The sequence below is a fragment of the Notothenia rossii genome (assembly GCF_949606895.1).
Source record: "Notothenia rossii genome assembly, chromosome: 9".
Taxonomy (NCBI): Eukaryota; Metazoa; Chordata; class Actinopteri; order Perciformes; family Nototheniidae; genus Notothenia; species Notothenia rossii.
The window spans coordinates 74,169,193-74,196,624 of NC_136907.1; the positions used below are offsets into that span (position 1 = coordinate 74,169,193).

Below are 27,432 nucleotides of genomic sequence, written 5' to 3' on the forward strand. Positions count from 1 at the left end.
AGCTCTATTTTACCTCTCCTGTGTGGACTCTCATGTGTGTCTTTAAACTATCACTCCGTGAAAACGTTTTTGTACAGACTGAGCAGCAGTGTGGTTTCTCTCCCGTGTGGACTCTCATGTGTTCTTTTAAACTTCTTCTCTGTGAAAAAGCTTTCTTACAGACTGTACAGGTGAATGGGTTTCTCTCCTGTGTGGACTCTCATGTGTCTCTTTAAACGATCACTCTGTGAAAACGTTTTTGTACAGACTGAGCAGCTGTGTGGTTTCTCTCCCGTGTGGGCTCTCATGTGTTCTTTTAAACTTCTTCTCTGTGAAAAAGCTTTCTTACAGACTGTACAGGTGAATGGTTTCTCTCCTGTGTGGACTCTCATGTGTGCCTTTACACTTCCACTCTGTGAAAAAGCTTTATTACAGACTGAGCAGGTGAATGGTTTCTCTCCTGTGTGGACTCTCATGTGTTTTTTTAAACTTCCGCTCTGTGCAAAATATTTGGTACAAACTGAGCAGCTGAATGATTTATTTTCAGCACTACGTCGTGGATCACTTACAGATTCATGTCTATTTTTCAGTGAGTTTGAGCCTGATGCAGGTTCTCTGGTCTCTTTCCAATCAGCACTATCTTCAGTGTCAGGTTCAGAAGAGTCTCCAGTGTCAGGTTCAGAAGACTCTTCAGTGTCGTCCTCAGTCTTTGGTTGTAAACTGCTCTCTGGATCTGAGTTCCTGGCTGGTTCTGGTCCTCGACAGTCATCTCCATCAGCTTCTGTTTCCATGTGTTCAGTTTGTCTTTGATGAGGTCGTGAGGACTGAGGTTTCTCTTTATCATCTTCACTCTTCACAGGGTCAGGAGTGAAATTGGACTTGGTGATATCAGCCTCCTCCAGCTCCTGAAGCTGCTCTCCCTCCTGACTGATCCTGAGTTCCTCCTGTTCCTGCTTAATGTGTGGGGGGGGCTCTGGGTCCCTCTGGTCCAGACTGGTGCTCCACTCCTGCTGGTCAGGGAGAAGCTCTTCTTTAACCACCACCGGCAGCTGGACATCTGCAGGAAACAGAAATCACACAGTCAGAACAAACTATTAAGTGTTAGCATTTACAAATCTAACCAGCATTAACATGGGAGACATTTTGCAGCCCTAATTAATGCCTTTGTTTTAATATTTTCACATTATCTTTCTTAGTCCCACCTATTGTGTATTTGTGTTGTCTCAATTCACCTCATGTAGCCCAGCCCCTTTCCACTTCCAGTTAAAAATTAAAAAAGGTTTTTTCTTCTGGCGTAGCACTAGCTGCAATGTAAACAAGGAATTGTATTTGGGATCGTTCAGAGATACACTACGCCTACAGTGTAACATTAAAATACTGCATTCAAACCTTATTTAAGTAAAAGAATGCAAGTATTAACAGAACATTTTAAGGTACCTTCTTATGTAAAGTAATGATGATGCAGTAAAATGTTCCCTGTCAGTGTTCAATTTATGATGTTTCTTGATTATTTCTTATGTTGCATTTTACTGCTGTACATGTTCAAAGTTGTGCTTGTATAAATGATTATAGATGAGGGGAACCTGCTAAATATTAAAATGTGTGTTTTTTATATACAGTACCAGTCAAACGTTTGGACACCATCTCATTCAATGTTTTTTGTTGTGTTTCTACTTTGTAGATTAATACTGAAGACATCAAAACTATGAAAGAACACATATGGAATTATCTAGTTAACAAAAAAGTGTTAAAAAAAAATCAAGAATATGATTTTTATTTTAGATTCTTCAAAGTAGCCACCTTTTGCCTTGATGACGGCTTTGCACACTCTTGGCTTCTCTCAGTCAGAAGACACCTGGAATGGTTTTCAATTAACACGTGTGTCTTCTCAAGAGTCAATGTGTGGAATTACTTGCCTTCTTAATGTGTTTGAGACCATCAGTTGTGTTGTGCAGAGGTAGAGTTAGTGCACAGTGGAAAGCTCTATTTGACTGCTGTTGTAATCCATATTATAGCAAGAACGACTCAACCCAGTAAAGAGAAACGACCGTCCATCATCACTTTAACAGGGATGCAAACTCATCAGGTATGAAAAAGGTGACAAGGATCCGAGCCCCTGACCCCACGGAATATCGGCTTTAAAATTAGGAATATCAGAGTGTGTTAGCAGTCAGAACAACTAAAGCAGCAGTGTTAATAATAACAGAAACGCCAAAGAGTCACATCTAATAGAAATATATAAAAGCATTTATTTTAATTGTGTAGCAGTCAGTTTATATTTTTGGCAGCACTGTTGTAGCATTTTGAAAATGCATTTTCATGCCTCTGTGCAAGGCTTAGTCTTTCTATCTGTATAGCCACTGGTGTAAAGTAACTAAGTTCATAAACTCAAGTACTATACTTGGGTACAATGTTGAGATACTTGTACTTTAAGTATTTCAATGTTTTGCTACTTTGTACTTCTACTCCTCTACAGTTCAGAGGTAAATGGTGTACTTGTACTCCACTACATGTATTTAATCCCTTTAGTTACTTCACAGATCTGGATGAATGATGTGAAATAAAATCAAGTGTTAAATCAGACTTTAGTTCCACCTGGAGTAAATTCACAAGCTACCCTGCATTATACAAAGTAATTGAAACTAGCTGCACCTTTACCAGCTTTGAGAACACTTTCATGAACAATCCTTATAAAACATATCATATATATTATTCTGAAATGGACCAATCTGCACAATCACTACTTTTACTGTCGCTACTTTCACTATATTTTGATGAGAATACTTTCTACTTTTACTTGAGGAAAATTTTGAATGCAGGACTTTTACTGTAACAGAGTATTCCTACACTCTGGTACTTCTACTTTTACTACAAGATCTGAGTACTTTTACTGTCGCTACTTTAACTATATTTTGATGATAATACATTTGTACTTTTATTTGAGGAACATTTTTGAATGCAGGATTGTTCCTACATTCTGGTACTTCTACTTTTACTCAAGTACAAGACCTGAGTACTTCTACTTTTACTCTAGTACATGACCTGAGTACTCCTACTTTTACTCTAGTGCAAGATCTGAGTACTTCTACTTTTACTCTAGTACAAGATCTGAGTACTTCTACTTTTAATAAAGTACAAGATCTGAGTACTTCTACTTTTAATCAAGTACAAGATCTGAGTACTTCTACTTTTACTCTAGTACAAGATCTGAGTACTTCTACTTTTACTCTAGTACAAGATCTGAGTACTTCTACTTTTACTCAAGTACAAGATCTGAGTACTTCTACTTTTACTCTAGTACCAGATCTATACTTATGCCACCTCCGTTTATAGCCTATGAAAAAAACTATTAGAAAACGAAGGCTAAAGCTAACGTTAGTAGATAGTGACAATGTATGCTAGCTAGCTAGCTCAACGATAATATTGCGACAGAAAAACGTTTCAGTGCACATCACGCTCTGCCGCTCCGACAGGGAGCTCTGCTCTGAACACCTGAACGGCCCGTTCTAACAGCTGTTCACCAGCCATCCAGTCTGTGCCACAGTGACTCCGGACGCACAGTTAATATTAACGAACGCACCCGTAGGTAATGTAGCTGCTGAAGCTAGACCATCATCTCGGAGCAGCAGAGCCTTATTATACATCCATGAGCAGAGCCGACAGGCAGGAAGACTCGAGCACACAGCTCGCGCTTCATTATAATATATATAAAAAAGAACACCATGCGTGTCATGATGGCACATAACAGCTTGCAGCCGCACATTACTACGGGTCCCAGACCCCCCCATACCCCAAAAATATTTTTATTGCAAATCTACATGAATCACACAAACGACCTATTTTGGATTCAAAACGGCGAATTTCGCCGAAAGGTGACAAGTTTGCATCCCTGCTTTACGAAATGAAGGATAGTCGATCCGGAAAATGTCAAGAACTTTGAATGTATCCTCAAGTGCAATCGCAAAAACCATTGAATGCTATGATGTATAGTATGTGTATTCACTCTCTGTCCTACACGCCTTGTTGGAGGTCCTGCCCCCCCCCCCCCCCTCCCTCCCTCCCTATGAGCCCACTGTGCTCTGAGTGGTCAGCTTGCCCACTCTGTTTTGATGAGTCCACCACCGTTACAGCGGAACATCAGTGATTATGTTTTACAATGGTGTTTGTTAGCAACCAGAAAATGACACCAGTAATGACAAACAGATGATAATTGGGTCAGGATGCCGTATTGGCGGGATGTTGCGGGGCTCGCTGCTCCGCCCTTTGAGGCTCGAGGAGCAGACAGTGTGAGCTGGATTACTGGTGTCGTTTCTTGGTTGCTGCGTGGGGTCTGCGAGACAGCGAGACACCGCGGAGCTCAGCCTGAGCACACACACTCACAGCCTGGGTTCTGAGTGTGTTTGTGTACGGAGCTCCGCGCAGCACCGCGGCTGAGAAAAGATAAGGTTGAGTGTGTGTGTGTGCGGAGCTCCGCGGTTACGACAGTATGCCCCGGAAGGAAAAAATGGAAAAAGAAAATTCTCCAACGAGGCGTTCTGGGGCAGCATAGATGTTACGTGCTCCCCTCCTTGTTGTCTTTTCTGTCTCCCTGCTGCAAGCTTTATTTTGTTTCCCATAGGGTATTTATTTGATTTCTGGTTAGGGGAGGGAAACTCTGGGTCCTACGGCCCGTGGTGTGACTGGCTCTGATTCCCTCCTTCTGTTTGTTTCTTTTGGCCAGTCCTCCAGACCTCTTTTCGTTTGCCTGATTGCTTGTGTGAGTAAACGGCTGTACTTCAATAAATGATTGTTATCAAGTACTGGTTTTTGCGTGCATTATTTGATGTTGCGGGCCTCCCCGTGAGCCACTACCGCGGAGTAGAGGGCGGGTCTTAACAATAGATACGTATTTTCTGTGTTAGAGTTTTACTCGCGACAGGGTGTACTTTGAGGGTTTGTGACTCTGCAGACCGTTTGCAGAAAAAGCTACATAACACACAATCAATCAATCAATGTTTATTTATATAGCCCAATATCACAAATGTTACATTTGTCTCAGTGGACTACATAGTTTGTACAGAATATCAGTATGACAATACGACACCCTCTGTCCTTAGACCCTCACATCGTACAAGGAAAAACTTCTGGAGAAAACCCACAGTTTAAAGGGGAAAATGGGAGAAACCTCAGGGAGAGCAACAGAGGAGGGATCCCTCTCCCTGGACGGACAGACGTGCAATAGATGCCGTCTGTAAATTGAAAAGATAATACATTTACAACATAGGTAGTCCAAATGTTTGGAAATGCATGTGTCTATAATAAGAAGATGAATCCACGAGGATATCCACCCAGGACTTATGATCCAGGACCACAGCAACAGGCACAGCCACGACTCAAGATCCAGGGCTTGCGATCCAGGACTCAGGATCACAGCAACAGGATCAGCCACGACTCAGGATCCCGGCGTATATAGACACCAAAAAGAAAATTTGGGGAAGCTGGGTTAATCGGAACATGAGAGTACACAGGTACAGACAGAGAGAAGGAAGAAGTAAGGTGTCCCTCGACAAACTAAGCCTATAGCAGCAAAACTAGGAGCTGAATCTAATCAGCCCTAACTATAAGCTTTATCAAAAAGGAAGGTCTTAAGCGCACTCTTAAAAACGGATAGGGTGTCTGCCGCCCGAACACAAACCGGAAGCTGATTCCACAAATGTGGAGCTTAATAAGAAAAGGCTCTGGCTCCCATTGTACTTTTAGAGACTCTAGGAACAACCAACAACCCTGCATTCTTGGAACGCAATGCCCTAGTTGGACAGTAGGGTATAATGAGTTATTTAAGGTAAGATGGCGCCTGCCCATTAAGGGCTTTGTAGGCAAGAAGAAGAATTTTAAATGATATCCTATGTTTTATAGGGAGCCAGTGTAAGGCAGCCAGAACAGGAGTAATATGGTCCCTTTTCCCAACACTGGTTAGTACACGTGCTGCAGCATTTTGAATCAGCTGAAGCGACTTAACTGACCTCTTGTTACACCCTGATAATAAGGAGTTACAATAATCCAGCCTTGAAGTAACACATGCATGGACTAGTTTCTCTGCATCGTTTTGAGGCAAGATATGCCTGATTTTTGCTATGTTAGGTAGATGGAAGTAGGCGGTCCTTGAAATTGATTTTATGTGGGAGTTAAAGGATAAATCCTGATCAAATATAACCCCAAGATTCCTTACAGTCTCACTGGAGGCCAAATTAATGCCATCCATAGTTAGTATATCTTTAGATAATTTGTTTCGTAGATTCTTTGGGCCGAGTACAATAACTTCAGTTTTGTCCGTGTTTAACATCAAAAAGTTTAAAGTCATCCACCTTTTTAAGCCCTTGAGGCAGTCTTGAATTATATTTAGATGATTCATTTCATCAGGCTTGATTGATAAATATAGTTGAGTATCATCCGCATAACAATGAACATTTACAGAATTATTCCTTATAATATTGCCAAAGGGAAGCATATATAATGTGAACAAAATAGGTCCAAGCACTGAGCCCTGTGGCACTCCATGGCTAACTTTGGTTTGCGTGGAAGATTCATCGTTGACACATACAAACTGAGAGTGTTCAAATAGATAGGACCTAAACCAGCCTAAAGTAGTTCCCTTTAAGCCAACTAAGTGCTCTAGTCTTTGCAATAGGATGTCATGGTCGATAGTATCAAATGCAGCACTGAGATCGAGCAAAACAAGAATAGAGACAAGTCCTTTGTCTGAGGCTATTAGAATGTCATTTGTGACTTTAACCAGAGCTGTCTCTGTGCTACGATGTGTTCTAAAGCCAGACTGAACATCTTCAAATAAATCATTGTTTTTTAAGTAATCACACAAATGTTATGCGACCGCTTTCTTGAGAATTTTTGAGAGGAACGGAAGATTAGAAATAGGTCTATAGTTGGCTAGAACCTCTGGATCGAGGTTGTGCTTTTTAAGAAGCGGTTTTATCACTGCTACTTTGAATGATTGTGGAACATAGCTTGATAATAAAGAATCATTGGATTTAATTGTTCAAGGTTTATGGATGAAAAGCATTCTAATTTACTATCTAGTGTAATATTAGAACTTACGTTTCCGGGAGTTGTTGATAACACTATACTGGTCAAAGGCAAGAGGTCATTAATTGTGTTTCTAAGAGTAACAATTTTATCGTTAAAAAAGCACATAAAATCATTACTACTGAGTGCTATGGGAATAGAAGGCTCAATCGAGCTGTGGCTCTGTGTCAGCCTGGCTACAGTGCTGAAAAGAAATCTTGCATTATTCTTATTCTCATCTATTAACCTGTTTAGCCCTGAGCTTGTTGTTCAGGTCTCAGGCTTGAAAATGACATTCCCAGAACAAATTACCATATCTTCCCTTCGAAAAGGGTTAAATTAAAAATAATTTTTCTCAAAGTAATGATAAACCTGTGAATTGGATGTAGAAAAGTCAGAATCAATATAGATGTTTTTTATTTTAAAGAAAATTCAGATTGAACATAGTAAAAAAATATTTTTTACTTATAGTGAAAACTACCCTTGGATAAGTAAGGTAAGTACGTGTACGTGATACGTGGTAAGATAGACTAAAAGCTTTAGGAATCCAAAGTACAACATATAAGCACCCTGTATCAAGATTGATGCAAAACAAGTGACATTTGACCTTTTTAGAGAGGTTTAGCAAAAAAACTCCACCTCTGAGTTGATGTACAGTGGGGCAAAAAAGTATTTAGTCAGCCACCAATTGTGCAAGTTATCCCACTTAAAAAGATGAGAGGCCTGTAGTTTTCATCCTAGGTACACCTCAACTATGAGAGACAAAATGAGAAAAAAAAATCCAGAAAATCACATTGTCTGATTTTTAAAGAATTTATTTGCAAATTATGGTGGAAAATAAGTATTTGGTCACCTACAAACAAACAAGATTTCTGGCTCTGACAGACCTGTAACTTCTTCTTTAATAGCCTCCTCTGTCCTCCACTCGTTAACTGTATTAATGGCACCTGTTTGAACTCGTTATCAGTATAAAAGACACCTGTCCACAACCTCAAACAGTCACACTCCAAACTCCACTATGGCCAAGACCAAAGAGCTGTCAAAGGACACCAGAAACCAAATTGTAGACCTGCATCAGGCTGGGAAGACTGAATCTGCAATAGGTAAGCAGCTTGGTGTGAAGAAATCAACTGTGGGAGCAATTATTAGAAAATGGAAGACATACAAGACCACTGATAATCTCCCTCGATCTGGGGCTCCACGCAAGATCTCACCCCGTGGGGTCAAAATGATCATAAGAACGGTGAGCAAAAATCCCAGAACCACACGGGGGGACCTAGTCAATGACCTGCAGAGAGCTGGGACCAAAGTAACAAAGGCTACCATCAGTAACACACTACGCCGCCAGGGACTCAAATCCTGCAGTGCCAGACGTGTCCCCCTGCTTAAGCCAGTACATGTCCGGGCCCGTCTGAAGTTTGCTAGAGAGCATTTAGATGATCCAGAAGAGGATTGGGAGAATGTCATATGGTCAGATGAAACCAAAATAGAACTTTTTGGTAAAAACTCAACTAGTCGTGTTTGGAGGGGAAAGAATGCTGAGTTGCATCCAAAAAACACCATACCTACTGTGAAACATGAGGGTGGAAACATCATGCTTTGGGGCTGTTTTTCTGCAAAGGGACCAGGACAACTGATCCGTGTAAAGGGAAGAATGAATGGGGCCATGTATCGTGAGATTTTGAGTGACAACCTCCTTCCATCAGCAAGGGCATTGAAGATGAAACGTGGCTGGGTCTTTCAGCCTGACAATGATCCCAAACACACCGCCCGGGCAACGAAGGAGTGGCTTCGTAACAAGCATTTCAAGGTCCTGGAGTGGCCTAGCCAGTCTCCAGATCTCAACCCCATAGAAAATCTTTGGAGGGAGTTGAAAGTCCGTGTTGCCCAGCGACAGCCCCAAAACATCACTGCTCTAGAGGAGATCTGCATGGAGGAATGGGCCAAAAATAACAGCAACAGTGTGTGAAAACCTTGTGAAGACTTACAGAAAACGTTTGACCTCTGTCATTGCCAACAAAGGGTATATAACAAAGTATTGAGATTAACTTTTGTTATTGACCAAATACTTATTTTCCACCATAATTTGCAAATAAATTCTTGTGATTTTCTGGATTTTTTTCCAGTTTGTCTCTCATAGTTGAGGTATACCTAGGATAAAAATTACAGGCCTCTCTCATCTTTTTAAGTGGGAGAACTTGCACAATTGGTGGCTGACTAAATACTTTTCTGCCCCACTGTAGCTGGAAATGGGGGTTTTACCGTTTCTCCAGAACCCATTGGTCGATTTTGGTGATTGACATCTCTTTCTGACCGTTAGAGCCAATAGAATCGAAGGGGAATCTCCCCTCTCACAAGCATGCTAAAACAAAAAGGTGGGGGCTTTGTGCACACAGTTTTGCATCAGAGTGAAAATATTTCTAGCTCTGACCTCTAGAAACAGAAAAGCAGGTTTATTGCTTATGGATTATCAGAAATAATTTCAAAGGGACACAGACACATTGGATTGACCTATGGATTAACTTCAGCAGCGTTTTTATTTTTTTAATGCCATTGAAGACCACTTTTAACCAGACTACGACACAGGGGAGCCATGTTAGCGTTTTTAGCTACCTAGCGCCACATGTTTTGATGTCTGTTCTTTTTATTATCTCCGAGTTTGTATCATTGAGTGATAATGTCTGCACCCATCGATTCTGTGTCATCTCACGATGTGAAACAATGGGTTGGATGTGCAGCAAAGATAAATAAGAAGGTTTTGTGAGTTAATTCAGTGTTTCCCCTAGGATGGAGTCATAGCAGCGGTACTAAGGCACGTGGGCCCAGAATAATGTGAGCGTGGAGTGCGTGGAATTTTTTTGTGTGTGCACGTGCGAAGTGCGCCCCGCCAATTTGTTACTATGTGTCTGCCAGCACAAGAAAGGTTCTTGAGCTACCAGGGCCGGTTCTAGCCAATTTGCTGCCCTAGGCGAGATTTTATATATAAAGAATAAATTAAAAATCTCTACAAAAACAGAAACTTATTGACATAGGTAATATCAAAATGGCTTCAAATGTATTCAGTATTGTATGAACATGTTTTAATTGGGGGGTAGCCCCAATTAAAATATATAGCCAATAACAAATAAATGTAACTTATTTTATTTTTGTTGTTCATTTATATCTTATTTTACCTAGTTAACATTTATTAATGTATGCATATTTTTGTATCTCTCCAACTTTAAACGATATTTTTGGAATGCATATAGGCCTACATTGGAATGATTTAAAACCTGTTTTTATTTATCCTAATAATTTTAAAGGAGTGCCTTGGAAATATGTGTTTACATAATTTGTAAACAAATATTAGTTTGAGACCCACTGAGATAACTTAGACAAAAATTAACTATCTAATTCTAAACACTCAGAGTCCTTTTCCTCACTGAGCCTCTCAGTCTGACAGGAGAGCTCTTCTCCTGGTTGTAGAAATATCTCTGCGGGCACCTGATAAGCCAACATCCCCCACTTTCATCACTTACAGCGCCTATGTCAAAAATCGGCCCTGCCAGTACATATAGTGGCAATGTCTCAAAATTTAGAAAAAATACACCTTTATTGAAAATACAGTAACTCAAATACTACAAATCCACATAACAAACAAACAACGAAAAAGGGTCGCCACTTATTATTATTTTAATTTTCTTTTTTAAAGTTTTTTTTTTTTTTGGGTACCTGGCTGGCGCCCCCTAGCAGTGGCACGCATACTTCAGCAGCGGCGCTGCCCCGCCGCTATTTGTATATAGGGGAAACACTGGAATTTCGGTGCAGTCCTCTGTTAGCATTTTTCGCTCGTTGCTACTTCAGAGGCTCAGCGTTAGCATTGTGGGGTTTTTTTTGAGAGAAAAAAATTAAAATGATCAGTTCGATGAGTTTCTTCCCGTTACATGAATATAAAACATTCATAGTTTATTAAATGAACATGCCCTCAGACACTGTTTCCTGCAAGAAGTTGCGGGAGGGCCCCGGTACCTGGATCTGTCGGGCTTAACAGGTTAATGAAGAGTAGTAAGCTGCTCTCGCTTTACGCAGTGCTTTCTTATATTCATTGAGAGTAATATGCCAAATTAAACGAGATTCTTCAAGTTTGGTGGAACGCCATACCCTTTCAAGTTCTCGACTTTTGCTTTATTTTGTGGGTTTCGGCATTATGCCATGGAGCTAGTCTGTTTTATTTTCTTCTTTTTCAAAGGAGCAACAGAGTCTAATTTTATTCGCAGCGCATCTGTAGCACTATCAACAACATTATCAATTTGGAGTGTCGTACATTATGTATGCGTTTCCTCCCTTACATGCAGACATGCTATCAAGTTAAGTATTGGTGGAATCTCTTCCTTAAATTTGGCTATAGCACTAACAGATAGGTTTCTGCTGCTGGAACTTTTCACTAATGGTTTGTTGTCTAGTAACAGTACTTCAAAAGTTACTAAGAAATGGTCGGATAAAGCAGGATTATGCGGTTCGAATAATAGTTGCTCAATTTCTTCTTTTTTTTAATTCTTTATTTATTTGGGGTCACATTATAGTACAAGTACAGTTTTTCAAATCATATATTTTTAGAGACCCGAAAGTGACAAATGAAATAGCAAAATTAGTCAAAGTAAAATAATAACAAAAAAGTACACAGGGGTTGTTTGAAGGCAAGGCAAGGCTATTTATATAGAACCTTTCAAGACAAGGCAATTCAAAGTGCTTTACAAAAAAATGAAAGACATTAAGAAAATGGCATTTAAAATCAGTCATTAAAAAGAAAAGATAATAAAATAAACATTAAAAGAAAAAATACATGGATAAAAGTTACAGTGCAGTTTAAGATGTGAATAGTTCAATTAAAAGCAGCGACAAAAAGAAAAGTCTTCAGCCTGGATTTAAAAGTAGTCAGAGTTGCAGCGGACCTGCAGGTTTCTGGGAGTTTGTTCCAGATATTTGGAGCATAATAACTGAACGCTGCTTCTCCATGTTTAGTTCTGACTCTGGGGACAGAAAGCTGACCCGTCCCTGAAGACCTGAGAGATCTGGATGGTACATCATTTAGCAGGAGGTCAGAAATGTATTTTGGGCCTAAACCATTCAAAGCTTTATAAACCAGCAGCAGTATTTTGAAATCTATTCTTTGACACACAGGAAGCCAGTGTAAGGACTTCAGAACAGGAGTGATGTGATCCACTTTCTTAGTGTTAGTGAGGACTCGAGCAGCGACGTTCTGAATTAGCTGCAGCTTTCTAATAGATTTTTTACTGAGACCTGTGAAGACACCATTACAGTAGTCCAGTCTACTGAAGATAAAAGCATGGACAAGTTTTTCCAAATCCTGCTGTGACATCAGTCTTTTTATCCTAGATATATTCTTTAGGTGATAGTAGGCTGATTTAGTAACTGTTTTAATGTGACTGTTGAAACTCAGGTCAGAATCCATGACTACACCTAGATTTCTGGCTTTATCTGTTGTTTTGAGCATTGCAGACTGAAGCTCAGTGCTAACTTTTAAACGTTCTGCCTTAGCTCCAAAAACCATTACCTCAGTTTTATCTTTGTTTAATTGGAGAAAGTTCTGACACATCCAGTCATTGATTTGTTCAATGCACTTACTCAGTGTTTGAATTGGAGCATAGTCTCCTGGTGAAATTGTTACGTAAATTTGTGTGTCATCCGCATAGCTATGGTAACTTATTTTGTTGTTTTTCATTATCTGAGCCAGTGGTAGCATGTAGATGTTAAAGAGAAGAGGCCCCAAGATGGAGCCTTGAGGTACCCCACATGTCATATTTGTCAACTCAGATGTGTATTTACCTATAGAAACAAAGTTTTTTCTGTCCTTTAAATAGGATTCAAATCAATTTAGAACTGTCGCAGAAAGTCCCACCCAATTTTCTAGTCGGTTGAGTAATATGTTGTGGTCAACAGTGTCAAACGCAGCACTGAGATCTAATAATACTAACACTGAAGTTCTGCCACTGTCTGTGTTTAAGTGGATGTCATTGAAGACCTTTACAAGAGCAGTCTCAGTGCTGTGGTTTGGTCGAAAGCGTGACTGGAACACATCGAAACAGTTATTTAAATGCAAGAAATTACTCAACTGTTGAAAAAGAACTCTTTCAATGATTTTACCTAGAAATGTCAGGTTTGATATGGGCCTGTAATTGTTCATTACTGAAGCGTATAGATTATTCTTTTTTAAGAGCGGTTTAATGACTGCAGTTTTCAGGGCCTGTGGAAAAATATCTGAGTGAAGAGATGTGTTTACTATATGAAGTAGATCTGAGGCCATGCAACGAAAAACATCTTTGAAAAATCCTGTTGGAATAATATCAAGGCAGCAGGAGGAGGATTTCAGAAGTTGAATAATGTCCTCTAGATTTTTATCATTAATCTGATGGAATTGTGTCATGGTGTTTGAATTGATATTAGGTGGACATAGGGACAACACATTTGCTGTACCTGATGCAGAGAAACTGACTGCTTGTCTGATTTTCTGAATTTTGTCAGTGAAGAAGGAGGCAAAATCATTGCACGCCCTGGTGGATAGAAATTCAGAGGCTACTGACACTGGGGGGTTAGTTAGTCTGTCGACGGTAGCAAACAAGGCACGTGTGTTGTTTTTGTTTTTGGTAATGATGGCAGAGAAGAAAGACTGTTGTGCGTTTTTCAATTCCAAATTATAAAGGCCAAGTCTCTCTTTATAGATTTCAAAGTGAAACTGGAGATTTGTTTTTCGCCACCTACGTTCAGCTTTTCGACACTCTCTTTTTTCTGCTCTCACGGTCATGGCCTTTCTCCATGGAGATATTTTCTTCCCAGTCACTTCCTTTACCTTAGTTGGAGCAATGACATCTATAACATTTAAATTTTTGAATTAAAATGATCTACTAGCTAATTTACTGAGATGTTAGCAGGGGCAAGTGTGGAAGAAAAATTCGGAGTAAACATTTCCCTAGTATTTTCAGTTAAATATCGCTTTGTGGTTACCTCTTTTTGAACTTTTTTGTGAAAAGAAATAGAGCTCTCAAAGAAAACACAGGAATGGTCAGAGAGTCCAACATCAGTCACCACAACCTTAGAGATATTCAGACCCTTTGAGATAATTAAGTCCAGAGTGTGCCCCTTATTGTGCGTGGGCTCCGTCACATGCTGAGTCAGTCCATAGCTATCAAGAACACAAAACAGTTCTTTAGCCCCTCTGTCCTGGGGGTTGTCAACATGGATGTTAAAATCACCAACAATGACTAGACGGTCAAAGTCAATACCCACTATAGACATACCCACTATAGACTTTACAGTTCAGTAAAGTCATCAAAAAAGCTTGCACAGTATTTGGGTGGTCTATAGATATTTAGGAACAGAGCTCGAGAGGAGCATTTCAGCTGAAGGGCCACATATTCAAAAGAAGCAAAGTTCCCATAAGATGTCTTCCTGCATTGAAGGGAATCATTGTACAAAATAGCAACTCCACCTCCCTTCTTATGCATTCTTTCCTGACTCATAAAACTAAAGTTGGGAGGTGTTGATTCGATAAGAACAGCTGCACTGTTATTTTGTTCAATCCAAGTTTCCGTTAAAAACATAAAATCGAGATTGTGCTCAGTGATAAAATCATTGATTAAAAATGTTTTACCTGCCAAAGACCTGACATTTAATAAAGCTAGTTTAAGTTTGTTGATACACTATCAGTAAGATTTTTTGTGACAAGCTGTGGCTGACATGCTAAATTTGATAAACTCACACAAACGTTTGAGCACTTCCTCTTTCTAAGCTGATTCACCGCACTTAATCTATTACCTATCAACACAGATATCGGCAAAGCTACAGGCAGGCAGGGCCCCGGCATGCCCTGGAAAGAGTTGAGAGTGCCATACAAAATTGAAATAGCAAATGTCTACACATGTACATACATATAAACATACATACAGTATACATTCAATACACATACACATGTGACCATGCATACACATCTATACATATACATTCAATCGGTGTATAGAAACAGTCAAATGTTTGTCTTTGGGATATGTAAATTCTCCACTTTTTCCTTATTTCTTCAAATGTGTTTTCCTGAAGCCTCATTGAGAAGGTGATTCTTTCCATAACATAGATTTCATGGATTTTGTCGTACCAGTTGTCAAGAGAAGGGATATCCGCTTTGAGCCATTTTCTAGTTATTGCTTTTTTTGCTGCAACAGTAAGAATTCCAAATAATTGTTTTGTTTTGGAGTTTGTGGGGATTGAATGTACGAGCCCAAATAGAAATTCGTCCCAGTTTAAAGGGATTTTTTCCTGTAGTACTATTTCAATTTCGATATGGATCATTTGCCAAAAAGTTACTATTAAAGGGCAAGCCCAAAACAAATGGTAGTGATGTGCTAACTGAGAACCACATTTCCTCCAGCGGCTGGGGGGCCCTAGATGATGTGATGACTGAGCAGGGCTGAAAAAGTACCTGCTCAGCATCTTCCAACTAAACATTCTGTAGGTGCCTGAGCTCGAGATCTTCCATTGAAAAGTACAGTAATTTGTCCAGACTTCATCAGGGATGTTTTTTTTGGTTTCGTTTTCCCATTTGTGTTTTATATAGAAAGTATTTTCTTTTTTAATATCTTGAAGAGCTTGGTTGCTCAATTTCAATACCATAGTCAGAACAAGGTCGAGATTGTGATTATAGCAGTGGGTTGGTTTATTTACACTGACAGAGACCAATAGAATCTAATACAGAGTTAAATGCAACAGTAAGGCTATTTTTATCATCGTCAATATGAATATTAAAGTCACCTCGGTAATTACTTTATCTGTTTTAAGTAACCAAAGTTGCTAAAAACTCAGAATTCTGATAAGAATTCTGAATAAGGACATGGTGCACGGTACACTGTAACAAATAAGATTGGCTGCAAAGTTTTCCAGGTCGGATGCGTAAGACTAAAAACAAGACTTTCAAACGAGGTATAATTACATTTTGGTTTAGTATTGGTAAGTACATTTGAGTCAAAGATGGCTGCAACTCCACCTCCTCTGCCTCAAGGAATACGAGTATTGATATGGCTGGGTGGAGTGGCCTCATCTATGCTGACATATTCTTCATGTCTCAACCAAGTTTCAGTGAGACAGCATATATCAATATTATAATCTGATATTAAATAATTTACCAATATTGCTTTAGATGCTAGAAATCTTATGTTTAAGAGACCACATTTAATCTTCCTGTTTTGTTGCACTGTAGTAGTTGTTACATTTACTTTTATTAGGTTATTATGTATAACACCTCGATTAGGTTTTACCTTAAATTGTCCTTGGGCAGACACACACACCGTTAATATCGGGTATTTTATTGGGTTCGGGATTCCTATGGATGACTGCCTAGGAGAGAGCGCAGAGAAGCGTGTAAGACTGCGACTCTGCCTCCTGGTCTCAACTCCAGTTTGTCATGGATTAAGTCCACAGAGCCCTGAAATGTTTTCCGAAATAAGATTTGCACCTTCCAAAGTAGGATGAATGCCGTCTCTCTTAATCAGACCAGGTTTTCCCCAGAAGGCTGTCCAATTATTTACGAAGCCGCAATCGTTTGCTTCGCACCACCAAGACAACCAGCGCTGAAATGATCACATGCGGCTTTGATCAGATTGGGGAGGGGACCAGAGAAGATTACGGTGTCCGACATTGTTTTCATTTTTCATTTCAAACCTTTATTTAATCAGATTGGTCCCATCGAGATCATAGATCTCTTTTTCAAGGGAGACCTGTATGGGATTAGTTTTGTATCCTAAAGATAAAGCAACACTTTCTCAGAATAAACCAAAATTAAGAGTTTAAAAGAAAGCTAAATAAAATAAATTTCAAAAATAAAACTATAAGTTGCAAACAAATCATTTGTGTAATCATGTAAACTATAAGTATTTTTTCTTTGTTTTAACATAGGTTTTTGTTTGCAGTTCTTGTTTCTTCTTTCTCAATGATCAGACTTTTGCTCTCGCTGCAGCTTTCTCGTTTACGCTCCCTCATTTTTTGTTTGAGATTTTGACACAAACATCCCAGGTGGGCGGGACTTTCAGGGGTGTGTCCCCATTGGCTACTCAGTTTTTGAGTGACAGCCCACTACACCACAGATCATACAGTGCAACTCATGCAGCAAACTCTGGAGTCCACTCGGCCACGTCACGGCCCGTCCACACAGCGGCGTGCGTTGATGCTTGCGGGCGGGCGTGTCTGAAACTCAACCAACAACCAATCACATGAATCTCCCGCCCCTAACACACAAGCAGCGGTTTGATTGGCTAGAGCTTGTACTGGCATATGATTCGATTGGCTGACGCTTCTGCCGATGCGTCAAAAGTTGAACATTGCTCAACTTTTGCAGCGAGCCACGCCAGCAACGCTCCGCGTCGCTTCCCACGTTGCAGTTTGGCGAAAAGTGACGTCACCCCATTCAAAGTGAATGGTGAAGCGTCAACGCACGCCGCTGTGTGGACGGGCCGTTAGTGTTGGTGTCTCCTGGGGAGTTTTTATGAACATATCGGACTTATCTTATGGATTGCTGTGCATTATACTTGTGTTGTGTAGTTTATACTTTATTCCAACTTTAAATATTTTAATACCTGAACACACTGCTGCTGTTAAATAATTTCCCAATTTGGGATTGATAAAGTGTGTGTCTATTTATTTATAGATAAAAAAACACATCTATTTATTTTCAAGTTAAAGGTGATACACAATATAAACTGTATACTGTTACATTTCAAAAGCATATTGCTATGTTTAGGACAAACAATTAAAGACTGCTTTAATTTAACAAATTCTACAATATAAAAGTGGCAGATTTGCTTCATTAAACAGACCAGACCTAGGCTGCATACCAACACTATTAGGAAGATGCTCACATCTTACTATGTTGGTCTGAAGAGCTGAAGCATTCAAATACAATGGATACAAACAGTGTTGTTTCATTCTATATCCTGTGAGAAAATGATATACCTTTAGCATTAAAAACTCGACATACTATTCCTAGCCTGAGGAAGATATGAATAATCAACGGATTTGAATGGAATCTCTAACATTTTCATGTAGAATAAAGACAAAAGAGTGATTATACAAATTACATTTATTGAAATGTTAACCAGAAGATGAAGTCTCAAAGAATGTCTTAAATAAAAGGACATAAAACAAAAAGGTGGATGATAATAAAATCTATGAAATGTAAAGACATTTGGTCAAATGAAATGACACTGAGCCAGTGATAACAGTAACGCCAGCGTGGATGAAGCTGGTGCAGTTCTTTCTTCATGCCCCCCCTCCGAGCTGTCCCCTCAGAGGAAGTGGGAAAACGGGATAAGACCTCTGGACGTCACGCTGTCTCAATGATCCACACTGTTAATATGAGAGAAAAATACATGTTTTAGGAAATGAAAAATATGAATTTAACAAATAAAACACAGCTCAGGGGCATCATGGACGGTAGGTTTTCCTATAAAGTTAATTCAGCCTCCATTGATTTTCATATCAAATTAGCGTGTTAATAAAATAAGCTATCATGGCTTATACTTGCATATCTAAACAGAATCATGAAAGCCTGTTGGTAGAGTCAGGCACACGAGTCCGTTTGAGTGTGTGCGCCGGTGTCTGAACGCTCACTCACTGTTAGCTATGTAGCTAACTGTTAGGCTACTTAGCTTGCATTGTTATGGATCTAAAGCAGCGGTGGGGAACCTTTTCCCTCTCAAGGGCCATTTCAATTTTTTCAACATTCTCCGAGGGCCGTACAAATTATTTACCGCTGCTTAAAAATACTAAAATTACAGCCCATTCATTTGGCCTTTCTTTCATGCTGTGCAAAGAAAAAGCAACCTCTTAATCCAGATATCTTACCATGACGTATGTATGCACGTGCACGGTTGTGGCATGACCACCAAAACAGAAAGATATGGACACAAGATGTGTGCAAATGTATTTAGTTTCCTATCCATGTGAACATGATTTAAAGTGTGTGGGGGGGGGACCTAACCTCCTCTAGGGGGGTCCGGGGGGCATGCTTCCTAGGGAAGATTTTTTTTAAATGTTGAAGTTAAAAGCATCAATCTGGTGCACTTTGAGAGCAAAATTAGGAGCTCTATGGATACATCTCAACACCCATATGCAACAGAACTGGAAGCAGATTTATTTTTCTTTATGGATATTTTACAAATCACTCCCCTTTTAAACTGTATTCTTATTAATAACAACTTTTTTTTACTGTCATATAGTATTTTATACCCGTTTACTTTATTCTATTATTTTTTTATAACTATAATGATCATATAAAGATGTGCCTTTACCTCACTGGATGTAGAAAAAGCTTCTTCGTTAGCATAGCTCGCTATGCTAATAACAACAAAGTTATTGACTGTATGATCAGTATGACAGATGAACAGATCGCCACTGGGCTTTTGACAGCCACGCAAAAACAGCGGCATGTGCACAGCTCCTTATCTGAAGTGCCGGAGCCGTGTTCTGGTGCTCTCCGTCAGAACTGCACCCCTGTCAGACGAGACATATACCACGTGATGACACGTTAGGTTTGTGTTGTGTTCAAGGACCCTGACCTTGGCCAGGAAAAACAGGCACTCGCTTGTTTAATTATTTTGCGGTCTAGATTTCTTTTTTGCGTGTGTTTATAAATTACCTCGAGGGCCGTATAGAATGGTCTCGCAGGCCATATACGCCCCTGTGGCCGGAGGTTCCCCACCCCTGATCTAAAGGTAGCAAAAGCTAACTTTCATAGCACAGCTTTACTTCTCACTTACCACAATAAAGAAACAGAACGTATAGCACAAACAACACAAATGATCAATACTTACATATATTTTCACTTGTATTATAATAATTGAAATGCTGGTTCTTCTGGAGGTGTTCTATCCACGCTCACCCCTAGTTTCCACCGGGTCCGCCTGCGGCGCGTTACGGCTGCGCCGCGGTTTTGGTCCGGCGTCATACCCTACAGGGCGCGTTTCAAGAGCGTTTCAGAAGCACGGAAGCGGAGCGTCGTGCATGTCGGCTCGCAGTTCTTGTTGATTTGGGGGGTGGGCCGGATGCTGTCACCGTTCCACTTCCTGCCCGACATTACCTTACGGCTGCGTCGCGTCGAAAAATAGACTTCAATCCTATTTCGAGCGGAGCCCAAGGGCGAGACGCTTCTGGGACGCTTCTGAGCCGTAACGCGGCGCGTCTGGTGGAATAGCACCCATTGACTAGAGTGGCCGCGATCCTTGCGGATGCCGCGGCGCAGCCGCAGCGCGCCCGTCACGCGCCGCAGACGGACCCGGTGGAAACTAGGGGTTAGGTAGCCACCGCACCGCACCGCAGCTGCCTGCACTGTACAATCGCTGGAGGACTGGGCTGTCACTCAAAAACTGAGTAGCCAATGGGGAAGCACCCCTGAAAGTCGCACCCACCTGGGAGGTTTGTGTCAGAATCTCAAACAAAAAATGAGGGAGTGCAAATGAGAAAGCTGCAGCGAGAGCAAAAGTCTGATCATTGAGAAAGAAGAAACAAGAACTGCGAACAAAAACCTATGTTAAAACAAAGAAAAAAGACTTATAGTTTACATGATTACACAAATGATTTGTTTGCAACTTATAGTTTTATTTTTGAAATTTACTTTATTTTGCTTGACACAGTTTTTTTTCTTTTAAACTCATAGTTTTGATTTATTCTGAGAAAGTGATGCTTTATCTTTATGATACAAAACTAATCCCATAAGACCTGCAGCATATAGGTTCCACATGAAACATAAAACAATAAAGGACATCATACATTATATTTACAGGATACACTTACGTAGTTATAGACATTTACAAGTGCCCATAGTATCAACGAGTATTTCATTTAGCCTAGCTTTAAAAACATGCAGAGGAATGAGACTGCTCAGTTTCAGTTCTTGCTGAAGATTGTTCCAAGCAAGTGGAGCTGCTCACATAAAAGCTGTCTTACCTAAGACAGTCCTTGCTCTTGGCACATCTAACAATACTACATCATGCGATCTCAGACAATAGCTGCTTGCAACTGTGTTATCAGAGAGCAGATATATTACGGGAGTTTACCCAACAAAGCTTTATAAATAAACGTGTACCAATGACTGAGCCTCTTAGTTTAGTTTAGTTTAGTTTATTTATTTATAGTGTCGTGGACAGTCCCCATCGATGAACTGTCACAAAAAACAGTAAATGGTGCAGCTTTAGCCGACATGGCTAATTTCCAGCTTTTGTCCCCGGCCAGATGGTAATAGACACCTTAACAGTAAGTGATGGCAAACCTGCCTTGGCCTACAGGGTACAGTGATGTGTAAGTGCTTTACAATTTGTGACAAATCTCAGAACACTGTGATAGGTGGCATCTAACTTCTTCAGGCAATGGGCAGGTGCATTCATATACAACAAATCACCAAGCACAGGTAAAAAGGTCACAGTGACTAGCCTTTTCCTGGCCTCAAGTGAGAAACAGGACTTGTTTCTAAAAAAGAAACCTAGTCCAACCCTCAGCTTTTTAAGCAGGTTATTGACATGAAGTTTAAAAGTAAGACAATCATCAAGCCAGATACCTAGGTATTTATAACAGGTAGCCACTTCAAGTACTTGTCCTTGCATAGTAACAATATCTAAAACAGGCTCTGGTGTCTTTTTAGCTTTTGAAAAAAGCAATACCTTGGTTTTATCAAAATTTTAAAAGAAGCTTTAGTTCAGAGAGCTGAGTCTGAATAATGTTAAAAACAGCCTGTAATTTAACACCAGCCTCCTTAATGGAGGGACCTGAACAGTACATCACGGTATCGTCCGAATAAAAATGTAAAGTGGCTTCATTGACATTTTCACCTAAACTGTTGATATATATGGAGAATAAAAGTGGACCTAAAACAGAACCTTGAGGAGGAACACCATTAGCAATGTTTAACCACTCAGAAGACAGCCCATCAGAGTGAACACATTGGGACCTTTCAGAGAGGTAGTTCACAAACCACCCCACTGCATGGCTGGATATGCCAATACTGAGTAGCCTCTGCTTTAAGATGCGATGATCGACGGTATCAAACGCTTTGGACAGATCAATGAATAGAGCTGCACAACTCTGCTTATTATCTAAAATACTTGTAATGTCATTCACCACTTTCATTGTGGCAGTGATGGTGCTATGTTGCTTTCTGAAGCCTGATTGATGTTTAGACAGGATGTCATTGTTACATAAAAACTACTTTACTTGTTCACTCACTAGGTGTTCAAGCACCTTCGCCAGAACTGATCATTTAGAGATTGGCCTATAGTTATTTAAAATAGTTGCCTCCTCTCCTTTTAGTAAAGGCAAGACATAAGCTGACTTCCATATTTTTGGAATTGCATTTGTGCTGAGGGAGAGGTTAAAAAGAGTAGTGAGAGGAGGAGCAATAAAATCTGCAGCTATCTTTAAAAAGCAAGGTTCTACGTTGTCCGGGCCAGCCGGTTTCTTAGGATCTAGCTTGGTTAAGGCTTCATGAACAACATTAACAGTAAAAGGAGTAAAAACTGAAAGGCTTTTCCAGACCACATTGTTCAGAGTCACGGATTGGGGTGTTCACAGAAGCAGAGTTAGTCACAGAATCAAACGGAGAACCACAGGACACAAAGTGCTTATTAAAGCAATTTAACATGCTGGCCCTGTCCGATATAGAGCCAGATGCTGTGGTAAGGCACGGAGGTAGCTCATTACGGATCTCACCGGTGGATATCGATTTTATGGCTTTCCAAAATTTCCTAGGATTATTTAGGTTTTCTGTGGTAACTGACAAATAGAACTTCGACTTAGCACTTTTGACATGTTACTGAAAGAGAAAGAGAAATTCTTTGTGATTTTGAGGCTATTTCAATGAAAAAAGGCCGTTTTGAACATTTAACAGATCTGAAGCTATTCCTTAGCTGCCTAAAACGCAGCCATTCTACCTCTGAGCCTGATTTCCTAGCCTTTGCCCAGGCCTTGTTTCTCTCATGCAGCAGACTGGACAGTTCAGCAGAAAACCAAGGATTGTCTCGTCCCTTTACTCTAAATGTATGCAGGGGTGCATGTCTATCAATGATCTCCATAAAAGCAAGATAAAAATAGAACCATGCAGTTTCTACATCAGCACACAGATACATTTTTCCACAATCAAACCCAAACAGATCATGACCAAACCCTGCTCCACAAAATGTTTTATGTCTCTCTTAAAGATAATACGAGGTTTAACCTTTTGGACCTTAGTGTCCCTAATTGTGGCTACAACACAGTGATCACTCACATAATTCGCAAATACTCCCACAGATGAGTATTTATAGGGAACATTAGTTAGAATGAGATCAATTAGGGAGGATTTATTAGGGGACTTAATGTTAGGGCGAGTAGGACTGTCAACAATCTGAGTAACATTTAAAGAGATACAAAGGTTTTTTAAAATCCTCTGATACTGCAGTTAACCAGTCCCAGTTCAAATCACGTCATCAAGTAGCACTATTTCCTTGTAGTCTAGTTGCGATAAAAGATTTGCTAGCGAAGACAAGGGTCCTTGACAGCTGAGGGTGGTCTGTAACAGCCCACCACCATGACCTGTTGCCCCTTTGCCACTTCTATATTTAAGGCTAAAAATTCAAATTGCTTACTGATAGATTTGGAAACTAATGTGGATACACTGAACTTATTCTTAACATAAATGGCAACGCCACCACCTTTATTAGACAGGTCGGAACGATACACATTATAACCATTTAAGGCAATATCAGAGGCCGAAATAGATTTATTTAGCCATGTTTCTGATAAAACAATGACGCCAGCGTCAGTTGAGCTTGCCCAAATGCAGACAAAATCTAGTTTACCTAACAGACTGCGCACATTCAAGTGGATGAAACCCAACCCAGACCTAGCTTTAAAATTAGCAGGAGTAGCGATCTGACTACTACTACTGGGCGGACCAGGGTTAGGTTGTACATTTCCTGACAGTAATAGCAACAAAAAAAAAGAGGCATCTTTTCCTCTTAATCGACAAACATACATTGTCATCTACTTTAGAAACACCGGAAAAGTCTGCGAGATTGTGATTTGAGCTTAAGAAGCAGTCCTGAAGAACCATCACCGCAGGAAAACAAAAAAGACAAACATATTTTGTCGAGCAGATTGTCTGTGACAAGGCAACCGGTAATTGTTTGTGTAACACATCCGAACCTTTGCAGGGGATGCCCACTGCGGGTGGCAGAACAGACCTGAGTCCAATGACTAGAGATCTTCTCATAGTCCAAAATTATACCGGGCTGCTAAATCCTAAAAACTGCTACAGGATTTGATTTTTAGATTTGACTTGTTTTTGATCTGTATTTTTGAAAATTATGTAACTTTTTTAGCATATTGTTTATTATATTATAACTTAGTACTTTTTTAGCATATTGTTGTGTTGTTTGTTTATTATAACTTAGTACTTTTTTTTTAACACATTTAAGATATGCAACACTAAGCTGTCTGTGGCTCTTTCCTGCTGTAACGCTGCAAATTTCCCCTCTGTGGGACTAATAAAGGTATTCTGATTCTGATTCTGAAACAGTTAACAGGCACAGCAGAATCCCGATATGGGCCATTTTCCCAGACCAGCACAAGGGCAAATCAGCACAGCAGCAAAGGACAGGCGAAAGCAGCAGCGTGGAAGCGCTCCGGGTCCCTCCGTGGTATCCCCGGGGTGAAAGCAGGCCTCCGCAACAGCAGAACCAGGACAGGTGGAAAGCAGGCCCCAGCCGTGGTAAAATCGTCCTCCGCACAGCAGCACACGCCCGGTGGAAGCAGGCCAAGCCCGAAGCGTGGAGCCACTCCGTCTCTCCGCGACGACTGCGGGGTAAAAACCTCCTCAGTACAGCCGTACTCTACAGGTGGGAGCAGGCCTCCGTAGATCGCAGATAGCAACAGGAGGAGCCGCACCGTCTCTTCGCAACGTCTCCGGGGGAAAACCACCTCAGCACAGCCGTACTCGACAGGTGGGAGTAGGCCTCCGCAGACAACTAAAGCTACTACTTGTATAAGCAGGGATGGCTAAATGTTTGTAAGCACGAGAGCTAGATGTTAACAGATGCCAGATGCTAACAGGTAGTGGGAGCCTGTAAAAACTCCTTAACTATCAGCAGGAGGGCGGGGGAGCCTCGCTGCGGGGAAGCAGTGTGTGGACCTGTCAGCGCAACTTACATGATGCCGAATTTAACAAACACATTTAAATAATTGGTTTAAACGGCATAATAATAAGGACGATCGTCCGTTCTGTGATTCTCCAGAACACACAAGTTATGATATTAGGGTCATGCAGAGTGAGATGAGATCGCTGTCCCTTTAAGAGAGAGAGAGAGGGGTGCGGCTTTTGCATGTGTGTTTGTGAATGGTAGAGCGACAGTGAGGGAACGTGTGTATGTTTCTGGAAGGGAAACGGGAAAGCAGAAAAACAGAGGTCTGTGATGTATTTTGTGAAACAGAAGAACAGCTAAATAAATGCAACGTCCTCCCAAGAAGAGCTCGCCTCTCTCCAGTCATTTAAGCTAAAGTGGGTTATTGAACCTGAAGCTTGTTGCTTCTGCCCTCCTCGACTACGGTCTGGGAGCCGACAGGAAAGTTCTACACACAGATGGCCAGTCCGCCCCTTTGTAGCATATTATTTCGATGAGAGATGAGCAGATCGCCACTGGGCTTTCAACTAAATAAACACAGCCACGCAAAAACTGCGTCATTTGTACAGCTCCTTATGGGTACTGCAATTAGTGAAGTGCTTTCTTCCGTGGTGAAACGATCAGCACTGCACCACGGAGGAAAGCGGCAGAAAGTCAACTGGAGATAAAGAGAGCGGGGCTGCGTTGCGTGCATGGCTTCCTTCTGCAGGTAACGGGGAGACGAGCTCTGGCGGCGGTCTCGCGTTCAGGATCCGAAAATTAATTTTAAAATGTTGCACACTTATTCCACTTATTCCTAGTGTGCCACTGGTTACGGTGCCGCGTGCCAATGCTGGCACGCGTGCCAGGGGTTGCCGACCCCTGATATAAGCTATCAGCAGCAGAACAGGCACACAGGATACCCGGAGGTGACAACAACAACCGGAAGTTACAACACGCTTACCGCAATAGTGAGGGTCTTTGTAGAAAACCACGGACCCTCACTAGGGGATGGGCATGGTTGGGAGGGTTACTTTGTAAATGTAATCAGTTACTGATTACTGAATACATGGCTTTGAAAGTAATCTGAATACAGTTACAGTTACGTGTCTTTAAAAAACGTAATCAGATTACTTTTAGATTAATTTTGGATTACAGATGGGTATGTTTTGGTGAAGAGGAGACACAAAAAGCAAAAGGAAACTGAACGTCTTTTTACTGTTTTAATGGCTTATCAAGAGCACAACTGAAACTATGTAACAACATAATACACTTTTTGGGGATGCAGCTTGGGATGTGTGAGGAGTGAGGGACACGGCTTAGAACGGGCGTGTCACCTTCTGTCCTGCCAGTGTTGGCAGTACATGTGTCTAATAATACTTACATACTTTTACTTAAATAAGATATGAATGCATGCAGTTTAACTTTAACTTTTAATGGAGTATTTTCACAGTGTGGTGTTTGTACTTTTACTTCAGGATCTACTACCTGCAGCAAGTGCTGATAAAGGGTCTAAAGTGTTATTAATGTGATAATAAAGTGCTACTGAAGAGTGTAAAGTGTTAATTAAGGGTAAAGGGAACAGACCTGCTCTGTGAATCCGAAGCTGAGGCTTTAAAGCAGCGTCCAGTAGTTTCTGGAGTCTCTTGATCTCCTCTTTGGAAAGAGACAGCTCCTCCTCGTACTCTGCTATCGTTTGTTCAAACAGAGCAAATATATCTTCAGCAGCAGCAGTGAGTCGCTGCTTCTTCAACGACAGCAGCATTTGGACTTTACTCATGTTTACTAGATCACCTTTTCCTGCAAACTCCGTTAAACACACCGTTTCTCTCTCCATCAAACTCTCATTCTGACTAGTGTTGCTAACGTGTTTCCAGCTAGCATGCTAAGCTAGCTCCTATAGATCGAGGTAAACGCTCCAGAAAAAAGAGCACACAGTCCATTCATAGGTTTATCCAAACACACAGATGATGGATCAGTAGTGCTGGAGCTCACACACACTTTCTCAGGAAAACAGAGAGAGAGAGACGAGACGCCACCTCGATCCAGGTTCTTCTTCAGGTCCTTCTTCTTCTGTCGTTTTTTTGCGGATTGCAAACAACTTTAAGGTGCATACCGCCACCTACTGTACAAGAGTGTGTATCACCATATCATCCTTAGAGTGGCGAAGTCACGCCCATCTACTTCCGCCCCATGGGACTTTATTTCTGAAAAAATATGCATTGAAGTC

General features: G+C 40.7%; 1 protein-coding gene across 2 annotated transcripts; it reads right to left on the reverse strand.

The window, feature by feature from the left end:
- Nucleotides 1-6: 6 nt before the first annotated feature.
- Nucleotides 7-27,271, reverse strand: LOC307020893 (uncharacterized protein). 2 transcript variants are annotated; one of them, XM_079652586.1, is made up of 2 exons: nt 26,790-27,271; nt 7-1,036 (listed from the first exon to the last, which is right to left on the reverse strand). In XM_079652586.1, exons 1-2 carry the CDS (start codon nt 27,037-27,039, stop codon nt 156-158), a joined length of 1,131 nt encoding a protein of 376 aa, XP_079508712.1. In that variant the 5' UTR covers nt 27,040-27,271; the 3' UTR covers nt 7-155. The 2 variants fall into 2 exon arrangements, 1 of the variants encoding a protein (XP_079508712.1); XR_013803003.1 differs by lacking the exon at nt 7-1,036 and adding an exon at nt 18,242-18,423.
- Between the last annotated feature and the right edge of the window lie 161 nt (nt 27,272-27,432).

Coding starts and splice junctions, on each gene's coding strand:
- LOC307020893 (XM_079652586.1), bottom strand. CDS start 27,039: ATGGAGAGAGAAACGGTGTGTTTAACGGAGTTTGCAGGAAAAGGTGAT. Junction 1,037..26,789: donor GCTTCGGATTCACAGAGCAG/GTCTGTTCCCTT, acceptor TGTTTCCTGCAG/ATGTCCAGCTGCCGGTGGTG.